The sequence below is a fragment of the Mesoplodon densirostris genome, chromosome 10 (assembly GCF_025265405.1).
Source record: "Mesoplodon densirostris isolate mMesDen1 chromosome 10, mMesDen1 primary haplotype, whole genome shotgun sequence".
NCBI lineage: Eukaryota > Metazoa > Chordata > Mammalia > Artiodactyla > Ziphiidae > Mesoplodon > Mesoplodon densirostris.
In genome coordinates, this window is record NC_082670.1 from 8739195 (window position 1) to 8752362 (window position 13168).

At 43.0% G+C, this 13168-nt stretch overlaps 1 protein-coding gene across 1 annotated transcript in view; it reads right to left on the reverse strand.

Annotated features, from left to right (window-relative positions):
• ELOVL2 (ELOVL fatty acid elongase 2) overlaps positions 1-13168 on the reverse strand; it is a 60194-nt gene that overhangs the window by 21065 nt on the left and 25961 nt on the right. The window contains exon 2 of the mRNA XM_060109899.1: positions 585-648. Coding sequence (XP_059965882.1) covers positions 585-648 — 64 coding nt within the window. The remainder of the gene's footprint in view (positions 1-584; positions 649-13168) is intronic.

Consider the following 13168-nt stretch of genomic DNA (forward strand, 5'->3'; position numbering starts at 1 on the left):
CTGAGTGTGAAGCTGCAGCACCGCATTCTATGATTTACGCTTCTAAAAGTATTACTGCAGCCGACACTGAACAGATGATGAGAAAGGGGCAGACGCATCGGGACGCCCTGCAGGGGTCCGAGTGACCGGTGATGGAGGAAGCATTGGGACACTCAGACGGCTGAGCGGCGGAGCCCGACCTCGTGGCCCTGGGCAGACGAAGCCCACACAGCTTTAGAGGGAGTTGGCCAGGACAGGTAAGGGCAGAAGGGCTGTGTGTGACTGTGCACGTGAGGCAGTGGGAGGAGGGTGGGCGGCGGGGCGGAGAGGACGCAGCAGCCCTGGAAGGAAAGGTACCGCCACCGTGGTGGCCAGCGGCCAGGAGCGCACCGCACTCTGTTCCCGCTCCCGGAGCCTGAATCCCGGGAGAGGCTGAGCCGGGGGCAGGGGCGCCTCTGCGTGTCCTGGGAGGAGGACGTCAACGGCAAGGGCGGGTAAGTCCCTCCACACCAAGTACATTCTCAACACACCAGAAAGGACACTATCCTCTTCTCTAACTAAACCGTGTTCCTTCCATTTTAAGTTCTCAAAAGCAGCTCACTCACCCCGAGGTCCAAACATATTGTCCAAAAAGGCATTGGTTTCATCATCAAAGCCCTTTAGATGCTCCTGAAAAGACAAAGAAAAAATGATTTAAGTGGGTGTTTTTGGAATCTCTCGAAATGAACCACTGCCAACAACATGAGGTTGACAGACTCTCCAAGGGTCCTGGCCTTGAGGACTTTTGACTGCGGAGACTTAAGGAAAGCGGACCAGTAAATGCAGCCTCACCTTCACAAGCCTGTAAGGATTTGGAAGGAAACAATGCCTCTTTCATTTCCTTAGGCAAGAGGAGTCCTGGAAGACAGGTTTGGTACCTTTAGACACTGAAGGGTTACTGACCATCCCATTTCCCTGGACAACGCTTTTAGAGGCGTACGCTTTTCCAGAAGCAACTTCTATTGCTGCAATTAACAGGGGTTGTGTGCAAGCAATAGGGGACGTCTACACCGGCATTACATAATTATTAAATGAAAATTCAGCTGAATTGTATTTCACAAAGCTGAATGTAAAGCCATAAAGACGACATTTTTCAAGTAAGGAAATTAAGCACTATAGCTATTTTCCCCATTACCTTTATGTTTTGTTTGTTTTCAAAACATTTTCAGTACATTAGCATCTATTTAACATTACAGTAGATAGCATCACTAGGGTATCCCAGATTAACTACCGCCACTTTAACTGGATTCAGGCTGGGATTGGAGAGTTTCTGCTGAGAACCTTAATGCTGATAAGCCGGCTGCCGGCTCTTGACCTGGCTCCCCTCCACGCTGCTCTGACATTGTATCCCTCAAAATACCTGCTCAGGTGCTCCCTACCCCTGCTGCCAAGGTCTAGAGCACCTCCCTCAGGCAAAGGTAGGAAAAGACGGATCACTACACAGTGCTCTTAGGAAAGGGATCCGTGAGGAGGATTTTGGGCGAGTGGACCGGTCCCTGACTATGTGTGAGTTTCCTGGACGGCCCTCAGGAAGTTTGTACAGAACATTCTCCCTAATCCATAGCTGGAGTGCAGTCAAAAGCATCTTATTCTCAAAGAAAACGTAGGTGCAGAAGAGGGGAATGAAGTTCCTGTCATCTGTGAAGAAGATGTGCACGTTGGTGATGGGCACGTACCGTTTGTATCTGTCCCTCATTCATGTCATTGATCCGAAGAGAAATGTCAAGGAAACTTAGGTCTCTGGGAACCTTAGGAAGCTCGGCAAGGAGGATAACGATGAAAGCCTAGCATTTAGTAGCACCCACGACTTGCTGAACAGTGTATTAGGACCTCTATTATTTCGTCATATCTCTATGAAAAGTATCTGGGCTAAACCAAGTTTGGAAGGTTTTAAACAGTGTCTTTACCTTTGGTTTCCATAATGGACATCTTGGGAGGCCTCCAGATTGGAGAAAGGTCAACTATCTAACACCTCAGTGTGACGGAATTTTATTTGTGTTACTGTCAGAATAGGGCAGGTCTGTCCGGAGGCCTCTCATTCCTGAGCAAAGAATGTTCACCTCACTGATGTTCCCACCCTCACGACAGACGCCAATAAAATCTTCACTGCCACATCTACCCACGACATTTAAACTTTTCCAATTTGTTTGCTAGGGTTCAAAATCCATCTTCCAACATCTGTCGAGCTAAGAAAACTCGAAAGCTCACAAAGCTCGTATTATTTCTATGATCTTGCAGAAATTTAGTCACAGTGGAGAAAAACAGAAACAAAAGAAAAGTTAAGAGGGGAAGACATGAAGAGAAAATAAGAGAATGAAAGATGAATACGAATGAATTCTTTCAGTCATTAATTGACTGATTCGTTAACTGATTGTCTGGACATTACTATGTACCAGCACCGCGTTAGATTCTGAAACATGAAGTCAAATGAGGCATGGTCCTTATCTTCAGATAGGGTAACAAGCAAGTAATCAGTAATTACGGACCAGTTTTTTTAAGGAGGATGAGAGGGGTTTACGGGGACGTGCTATAAGAAGGGAGAGAAAGGAAGTATTATTCAGCCATAAAAAGAAGGAAATCCTGCTATTTGTGACAACGCGGATGGACCTTGAGGGCATTACGCTAAGTGAATAAATAAGTAAGAGAAAAACAAATACTGTATGATCTCACTTATGTATAGACTTTAAAAGAAACAAAACAAAAAAACCAAACTCATAGATACAGAGAACAGATTGGTGGTTGCCAGAGGTAGGGGCTGGGGGATAGGAGAAACGGGTGAAGGGGGTCAAAAGATACAAATTCATTTATAAAATACGTTAAGTCAGGGGGATGCAATGTGCAGCATGGTGACTATAGATAACACTGTATTGCATAATTGAAAGTTGCTAAGAGAGTAGATCTTAAAAGTTCTCATCACAAGAAACAAATTGTAACTGTGAGGTGACGGATACTAACTAGATTTATTGCGGTGCTCATATTGCAACACATACAAATACCAAATCATTATACTGTACACCTGAAACAAAAGACAGGAGATTTCATGCAAATCTCTTATAAAAAGAGAAGCCCTCCAGGAAGAGCTGCTGCTTTGCTGAGTTTTGAAAGACTCCAGGACGTCGTCTAGATGGAGAAGGAAGGAAGGATCAGCAAATGTACGGAGACATGACTCACTTGGGAAATGCTTACGGCCAGGGTCTCTAGTGACCCAGCTGACAGAAACAAAGCCAAGGCTGGGAAGGTCAGAAATCTGAAAACAATTACCTCTTTGGTTCTGGGTTATGTAATACAGTTAGTGAGGATGTAGTCTAAAAAGACAATGAGGAGAGGACATCAGAACAAATCAGAGTTCACCCTGGGTCAGTATAAGGTAAGAGAAAGTACAGAATTGGGGTAGCGTCAGCCAACTAAGGACGAACTGTTAGGGAAGGATGAGAGCAGAGTGTGGGTAACGAGCTCCCGGCTGTACACTGGGTCCTGCGCACGGTAAACGCTGAAGCGTGCTGGCCACTCTCAGGTGACCCTTAGGAGCGGAGAAAAACCAACCACCAGCAGCACGTCATTCATTCAACCCACATTTCTGAACAGCTGTTACATTATGTACATAATACTTTTCAGACACATGAAGAAAACCGGGACAGAGCGCCTGCCTCAAGAGCTTACAGACAAACTGGTAAGTGAGACACGGAGAAGGGCAGACACCCAACAGCTGAGGAGGAGCAGATACACAGAGCGGCCCCAGTGACGGAAGATCCCACGCGAGTGAGGACCTAAGGTGGGTTTTTAAAGATGGTGAGAGCTTGGATCAGGAGAGGGGAATAGTTCCGCCCTTAGACCTGGGCAGGACGGCTGCCGCCCTGCACCCCACACTTTAGAGGGCACCACTCTGGTCATCCTTTGGCTATTCCCCTCCACACAGGAAAAGAATCCTCTCAGCCAGGGAAACGCCTGTCCGTGGCCATAGCTTCCCCCTCCGGACTGTGTTCCAAGCTCCCCAGGCCACAGAATTCTCTGCCAAAGAATGATTGTCTGAGCTCACATCCAAAACAACTTTAGCGATTTCTCCTTGCCTGTGTAATAAAGCCCACGTTCCATGACTTTGAATTCAATTTGTGCCTGTGTATAGCAACAGCTGAAGCATGGGAAGGTTGGGAGCAGGGAGGGCCTTATTTAAAGGTGTATCCCTGACTGCCGACCACAGATGATGAGAATGTAAGATGGTACAACCACACTGGAAAACGGTTTAGCAGTTTGGTAAAAACATAAATATTCACCTACCATATGATCCAGCATGCCACTTCTAGGCCACCCCAAAGAAAATAAAGCACGTATCTGTGCAGAGACTCATATACAAATACTCAGAGCAGGTGAATGGGTAAACAAACTGTGATATAACCACACAATGGAACACTACTCAGCAACATAAAGGAATGAACTACTGATGCACACACAACATGGATGAATCTCAAAATTATGATGTTGCATTAAAACTAGACCAAAAAAAAAAGAATACACACTCTCTGTTTCCATTTATTTTCTAGACTTTCATGTAAAAAGTTATCTATGTGATAGAAAATCAGTGGTTGCCTGGGGACTGCAGAGGAGAGGAAAATATCCTTCAAATATGAGGGTGAAATAAGGACATTTTCATACACACATAAGTGAGAGAATTTGTAGCATCAGAACTGCACCGCAAGGTATGCTCAAGATGTTCTTTAAGGAACAATCTAGAGGGAAATGGTTCCATACGGAAAGTAGCATTTACGTAAAGGAATAAAGAGCATCAGAAATGTATCTTTCTGGGCTTCCCTGGTGGTGCAGTGGTTAAGAATGTGCCTGCCAATGCAGGGGACATGGGTTCGAGCCCTGGTCCGGGAAAATCCCACATGCCGTGGAGCAACTAAGCCCGTGCGCCACAGCTACTGAGCCTGTGCTCTAGGGCCCGTGAGCCACAACTACTGAGCCCACGTGCCACAACTACTGAAGCCCCACGCACCTAGAGCCCGTGCACTGCAACGAAGAGTAGCCCCTGCTCGCCGCAACTAGAGAAAGCCGGCGCACAGCAACAAAGACCCAACGCAGCCAAAAATAAATAAATTAGAAAAAAAAAAAGAAATGTATCTTTCTGATCACAGAGCCCTAGCCCAGAGCAAGCTAACCTCCACCCACCTCATCACGTCCACTGCAACTGCCATCATCACCTCCCACACCCTGCGTATCCCACCCCAGGAGCAGTGCTGTGTACCACACCCCGTGATGTCCTGCGTCTGCTCCCTGTTATACTGCCAGAAGGAACAGCACTTGGAGGTGGCGGGGATCCATCAGAGGCAGACCCACTAGGCTGACTTCTTCTGGAAAGGTGAGATAGTCTTCTGGCCACGTGACCTGCATCTCTCAGCACAGGTGGACTGGATCACCATGCACTCCTGCCTCTGCTACCATTTTCTGAGAGTACCTGGGACACAGGAGAGCCGTGAGGGGCACACCTAATTTTTGGCCACCATGCTGATGACTGAGACTCAACATAAATCAGGGGCATCTCAAACAGGAGGCCACTTCCTGGTCTGTTCTTGAAGGTGTGATTCTGATTGCTGCGGGGACTGCCTCAGCCTGAACACCTTGACGGCTCAGACTTTCCTCTGCAAAGGCTGTCTTGCAATCGGTTGAGAATCGCTATCACCATGGCTCAGGGCCGTTCGACAGAAGCCGAGCCAGGAAGCAAGGCAGAAATAAGCCTGCCACCAGAGCCCTGCCCGTGCGTCCTCTGGTCTCTGAACCAGATGCCGGGGTTCTCTCTTCCTTTCCTTCTCCATGTTCCTTGTTCCTCTTCTCACCTTCCCTCCCTCCCCTCCCCTTCTTCCTCTTTCCTCCCTCCTTCACTCATTCCTTCTTCACATTCCTTCAGTGTTGTTTTAGGCAGTTATGGGTTTTAGTATTTTTCACGGGCATTATGTTGTATAAAAATCCAATGATTCTAGCTCTTGGGTTGGTCCTATTTTGTTGATGTACTTTTTTTTTTTTTTTTTTTTTTGCGGTACGTGGGCCTCTCACTGTCATGGCCTCTCCCGTTGCGGAGCACAGGCTCCAGACGCGCAGGCTCAGCGGCCATGGCTCACGGGCCCAGCCGCTCCGCGGCATGTGGGATCTTCCCGGACCAGGGCACGAACCCGTGTCCCCTGCATTGGCAGGCGGACTCTCAACCACTGTGCCACCAGGGAAGCCCTGTTGATGTAGTTTTACACGACATTTTAAGGAAACTTATTCAGTCATAATAGTTACCTATTTTTCCATGACCAACCCCCTTCCCCTTCCTCACTGCTTTTTAAAATGAGCAAAAGCCATTAAGATTATGAAACAGACTGTTAAGTTGGAAGAAGACACAGTATCCAAATCTTTTTTTTTTTTAATATTTCAGAGAAAACTAAATCTGAAGTGTTCGATGACAGCAGGTCAGGAAATGGGATCTGAAAGCTCAGGTTAACCAGACATGACTCTGAAAATCTCAGGGGCGAGGGACAGACTAGAGCCCCGTCCCACAGTGAGGCCTCTCTCCTGTTCCCCAGGCTCGGGATGGCTGTCACACACTGAAACCCCTTTTGTAGGTCCCTGAGGGATTGCTCCCAGCCAGTTGCCCATGTGTTTGAAGAATGGAAACATGTTCCATTTGTGAACGATTCTGGGAGGTTTGGAGGACAGCTAAAAGCAGACGTGATAAAATCTTCGCCTTTCATGCAGCTGAGCTCCCACGATGTCACTCACGCATATTGTACACTGATCCCCCCAAACTGCCCTGGAGAGGCCCACCCACTCAACACCTACCTTCCACTACCATACCCTGGAGGGAGCAGCTGCCTATGGTAGGTGAGGGGAGGCCCGAGGTAGGGAACTCTAACTCGCTTATGGGAACTCTAAATCGTTATAAAAGTTACCCCATAGAACAAATAATGAGACTGAAACTAAGTCAGATGATAAAGAATCTGTGGGGGAACATTTGTAATTTGATTGCCACATATTAAGGGAGATATAAATGAACTAATAACCACAATGGTGAGTAACAGTATATAATAGCTCCTGTTTTTCAAACACTTAATATATGCCAGGTATTTGATGTATATTAGCTAAAATTTTCACAACAGCCATGCAAGTTAGGTATTTCCCCCAATTTGCAGAGGTGAAAACAGACTGAGCTCAAAAGTGGACCTGGGGACTTCCCTGGTGGCGCAGTGGTTAAGACTCCACTCCGCCTGCCAATGCAGGGGACACGGGTTCAAGCCCTGGTCCGGGAAGATCCCACATGCCGCGGATCCACGAAGCCCATGTGCCACAACTACTGAGCCTGCGCTCTAGAGCCCGCGAGCCACAACTACTGAAGCCCGTGTGCCTAGAGTCCGTGCTCCGCAACAAGAGAAGCCACCGCAATGAGAAGCCTGCGCACCGCAACGGAGAGTAGCCCCCGCTTACCGCGACTAGAGAAAGCCCACGTGCAGCAACCAAGACCCAACGCAGCCTAAATAAATAAAATATATATATATATAAAAAGGGCCTCCCTGGTGGCGCAGTGGTTGAGAGTCCGCCTGCCGATGCAGGGGATACGGGTTCGTGCCCCGATCTGGGAGGATCCCATATGCCGCGGAGCGGCTGGGCCCGTGAGCCATGGCCGCTGGGCCTGCGCGTCCGGAGCCTGTGCTCCGCAACGGGAGAGGCCACGACAGTGAGAGGCCCGCATACCACAAAAAAAAAAAAAAAAAAAAAGAGTGTTGTGTTAAACTGTTGTGTTTAACTTGAACTAAGTTGGTAACGACTGATCAGTGTTTTCACACCACTGGGGGGACAGGTGTCTGAGCTGGGACCGAAGGGCTCTTTGTGGAGCTCACGCTGCTTCTTGTGCTGGGACATATTTCAGGACACCAAGCTGATGAAGAAAGCAGGGGTTGATGGTATTTGCATCCTGGGTAATAACCCTGAGGCTGTAGGCAGTTTCACTCAATTAAGGAGATGAAAGGTCTTTAGAGCAGAAAATCTTGCTGCAGTTTTGTTTATGGGCCATTTCACCCCACACGGCTCTTTCTCATTTCATTCAGTGTCCGGTCGAATGGCGACTCCTTCCATGCTCCCCTAATTACTGAACACGAGGAAAGCCCCTGCTCTGTGGCGTCCTGATCTGTCTCCATCCCCTCCCCGGCTCTGTGTTTTCTTTATAACACTTAGCATTAGACAAACCTTCACTGGCTGGTCACTGTCTGGGCCCTCCACCAAAACATAAGCTCCAGTAGGCCATTTTATCCCAATTCCAAGAACAAGGTCTGGCACCTCATGGGCACTTAATGCTTAATGAATGTGTTGACAAAACTCTCATTCTTCTAAACCTTCACAGTACTCACCTGATACTTATTTCATATCTCTTCGCATTCTTAGCTACATTTTTGTACATACAATCTGGTTTCCAGTATATTTTGAAAGATCCTTAACACTTGGTATATCATCAGGGTCTACTGGACCGAATTTTATTCTTTGAGGTTTTTTTCCCCAGAAGATTCTTTCTTCCAAAAACCAAAAAATTTGTATATTTTTAAAGTAGAATAAAACTCATTCTATTTTGCAATTAAAATACGAGTGCAATGGACTCCTATAAATCTAAGGTACACTGTGGGATCTTAGTGATCTTATTTTTTCTGTATCTTAAAACATTTGTTATTTAATCATCCTAGGAATTATCTCACAAATAGGCAATCATTTCAATCTGTGCTAAAAAAAATATGAAAATGTTAAGAATGATAGAATTGCCTAGAAGAACAATGCAACAGCCACATAAGCCATCACTATTATATCATCCTTCATTTTCACTCTACCTGAAGTATTGCATCACTCTTTAAAAGGGTATAAAAAGAAGTCTGGAGACATTTTCATAGCTTTTTAAAGCTTTCATTGAACACAACTGAAAATTTCCATGTTCTTAAGCTCTAATGATCCTGTGGATCACCTGGGGATCTTGTGAAAGTGCTGGTTTTCATTCAGCTGGCCTAGGATGGGGCCTGAGAGTCTGCATTCCTACCAAGCTCTCAGGTGTGCATGCGACCATGCTTGGTTTGGAATGATTTAGACCACTGTCTCTTGAAATTTGTTTCAATTATAATCAAAGGCACATAAAAAAATTAATACCTTATCATAAAAAAACAAGTTCTTGCTTGCTTTCTACAAAGGTACCAAGTATTTTATTGCATACTCTACTCTATGAAATTCAAACTTGCTGTATACTAGTTATGTCACCATGCATTTCACAGGCACTTTAGTAATTAACTGTTTCCACAAACCCATTAGACAGTATCAGCATTGCACAATCAGAAACAATCACTGGTTTGGTTGTATTTTTCCTTATATTTGCTATATCTGAATACAGTATTCTCAAAGTGGCCTACTAAGGGAAGAATGCAGAGAGACTAATAATGATCTCTCTTGATCAGGATATTATATTTCTATTAAAGTATCAGAAAACTGCATTCACACATCACATCAGTTAGTCACTGTCAACATCACCAGATACTTCTCATGTTAACTGCTGTCAAATTCAAGCTTTACCCATCCTATATTCATACAATTTTTTTTTTTTACTTAATGGAATTTTAGACCTTTATCCCTTTTGAATTTACCTTCATTTTCATCCCCACCTTTGTACTCTGATAAGATTATCTAAACTCCTAAATATTTATTTTCCCTTTGGTTTAGTCATTTTTAAAATGTCAGCACCTACCAATAAAGATGTTAAAAAAAAAAAAGTCGGCACCTTTATTCACATTACTAATTAAAAGAAGTGGCATAGCCTGGGTGTTATGGACTGAATGTTTGTCTCTCTCATATTTATATGTTAAAGCCTTTACCCCCAATGTGATGGTATTTGTCGACAGGGCCTTTGGGAGATAATTAGATTTTGATGATCTCATGAGGGTGGGTCTTTATGATAGGATTAGTGCCCCTATGAGAAAGGGACCCCAGAGAATTTCTTCTTTCTCTCCCCCAGCCCTGTGAAGGCACAAGGAGAAGGCGGCTATCTGCAAGCCAGGAAGAGGGCCTTTACCAGAAACCAGCCACACTGGCATCTGACTTCCAACTTCAGGTGATAGAACTGAGAAAATAAATTTCTACTGTTGAAGCCACCCAGTCTATGCTATTTCATTATAACAGCTTGAGCTAAGACACTGGGTAAAAGAAAGAAAAAAAATAGCCTTGAAAAATGCCTTTCTATAAGCCTTAAAGAATGACTTTTTATAAGAAAAAAAAATTAATGGCTTGAAATCATCTAATGTAAAGTATGAGCTTCACATTATCTGATTTGGTTTAGATAAATAAAAACTTTAACAAACATCAATCTGCCTATGCATGTATAGGTACAAGTATATATAATGTAAACATAGGAAAAATTTTGGAAGGGCACACAAACTTAAGAATGATTATCTCTGGGGAGGAAAGGAGAATGACAAGGGTAGTGGGAGAAGGCCAGGAGAGACTGTCTTTACCCTGTATATGTCTTATATCTTAGTTTTTAATAAGGAATCATTAACAGTCTATTAGTTGTGTAATTAAAATATTACAATTAAAACCTAAGGGAAACGTTAACGGAATGATTACAGAGGAAAGTTGTACAAGTTCCTCCGTAAGTCTAAACAAACAAACAAAAAAACAATCACAATTCTTAATAGGTTGGTCTCTTCCTATTCATCTGAAATAAAAGATGAAATAGATGATATGACATTAAATGACTAGAAATGTTACTCTGTGAAATTCTTGCCTAAGTACATGAGAAGTAACTTAAATTTTCATCAAATATGTATTTTATTATTTTGTATTGATACAAACAGATTAGTGATTACTGTAATCAGCCCAAGGCCAGTTTTTGAAAAGATACAATTGACAAACCTTTAGCTAGGCTAACTCAGGGGAAATAAAAAAGAGAACTCAAAATCAGAAATGAAAGACAGACATTACAACTGCTATCACAGAAATACAAAGGATCATGCAAGACTACTATGAACAATTTACACCAAGAAACTGAATAACCTAAAAGAAATGGACACATTCCTAGAAACAACCAATACTGAATAACAGAAATCTGAACAGACTAGTTATGAGTGAAGAGCTTGAATCAGTAATCAAAACCCCCAAAATACAGAGAAGCCCAGGACCAGATGGTTTCACCATCTGGTGAAATACTACCAAACATTTAGAGAATAATTAATGCCAATTGCTCTCAAACTTTTCCAAAAAATGAAGAGAATACTTCCAAACTCATTTTATGAGGCCAGCATTGTCCTGATACCAAAGCCAGATAAAGACACTAAAAGAAGATCACAGACCAATACCCTTGATGAATATAGATGTAAAAATTCTCTATAAAATGTTAGCAAACTGAACACAACAGCACATTAAAATAATCATACATCACGATCAAGTGGGAGTTGTCCCTGAGATGCAAGGATGATTCAACACATGCAAGTCAATAAATTTGGTACACATTAATATTAGAATTAAAGATAAAAATCATATAACCATCCCAATAGATGCACAAAAAGCATGTGACAAAATACAACATACCTTTATAATAAAAACACTCAACAAATTGGGTATAGAAGAAACATACCTCAACATAATTTAAAGGCTATATATGACAAACCCACAGCCAACATCATACTCAATGGTGAAGGGTTGAAAGCTTTTCCCCTAAAATCAGGAACAAGACAAGGGTGCCCACACTCACCACTCTTATTGAGCATAGTACTGGAAGTCCTAGCCAGAGCAGTAAGGCAAAAAAAAAAAAAAAAAAAGGAAATAAAAAGGCATCCAAATTGAAAAGAAGTCTTTGTTTTCAGATGATCTGATCTTACATATAGAAAATCCTAAAGATCTACCAAAAAACTCTAGAACTAACTGATGAATTCAGTAAAGTTGCAGAATAGAAAAATCAACATATGGAAAACAGCTGCCTTTCTCTACACTAACATCTAAACATCTGGAAAAGAAATAAAATAATTCCATTCATTTTAGCATCAAAAACAATAACTTATGAATAAATTTAACCAAAGAGATGAAAGATCTGTACACTGAAAACCACAAGACTTTGATGAGAGGAACTGAAGACACAAAGAAAGATACCCCATGTTCATGGATAAAAATTAATATTGTTAAAATGTCCATGCTTCCCCCAAAGCCATTTACAGATCCAATGCAATCCATATCAAAATTCCAATGACATTTTTTTCACAGAAGTAGAAAAAAATCCTACAATTTGTATAGAATGACAAAAGATCCTCAATGGCTACAGCAATCCTGAGAAAGAAGATGAAAACTAGAGGCATCACATGTCCTGATTTCAAACAAAAATATAGCTACAAAGCTATAGTAATCAAAACAGTATGATACCAGCATAGAAACAGACACATAGACCAATGGAGCAGAATTGAGAACCCAGAAATAAACTTTCAGATATATGGTCAACCAACATCTGACAAGGGAGCCAAGAATACTCAGTGGGGAAAAGACAGCGTCTTCAATAAATGGTGTTGGGAAAACTGAATAACCACATGCAGGAGAGTGTAATTGGACCCCTTACTTACACAAATCACAAAAATAACTCAAAATGGAATAAAGATTTAAATATAAGACCCCAAACCACAAAATTCCTGAAAGAAAACACAGGGTTCCTTGACATTTGTCTTAGCAGTGATTTTTTTGGATATGACGCCAAAAGCACAAGCAAGAAAAGCAAAAATAAGTGGGACTACATCAAATTAAAAAGCTTCTGTACAGCAAAAGAAACAATCAACAAAATGAAAAGGCAACTTACAGAAAAGGAGAAAGTATTTGCGAATCATATATCTGGTAAGGAGTTAATATCCAAAATATATAAAGAACTCATACAACTCAGGGACCTCCCTGGTGGTCCAGAGGTTAAGAATCTGCCTTCCAATGCAGGGGACATGGGTTTGATCCCTGGTCAGGGAACTAAGATCCCACATGCCACCAGGCAGCTAAGCCCATGCACCACAGCAACTACAGAGCCCATGCACCGCAACTAGAGAGAAACCCGTGCACTGCAATGAAAGATCCTACATGCCACAACTAAGACTGGATGCAGCCATAAACAAATATTAAAAAGAACTCA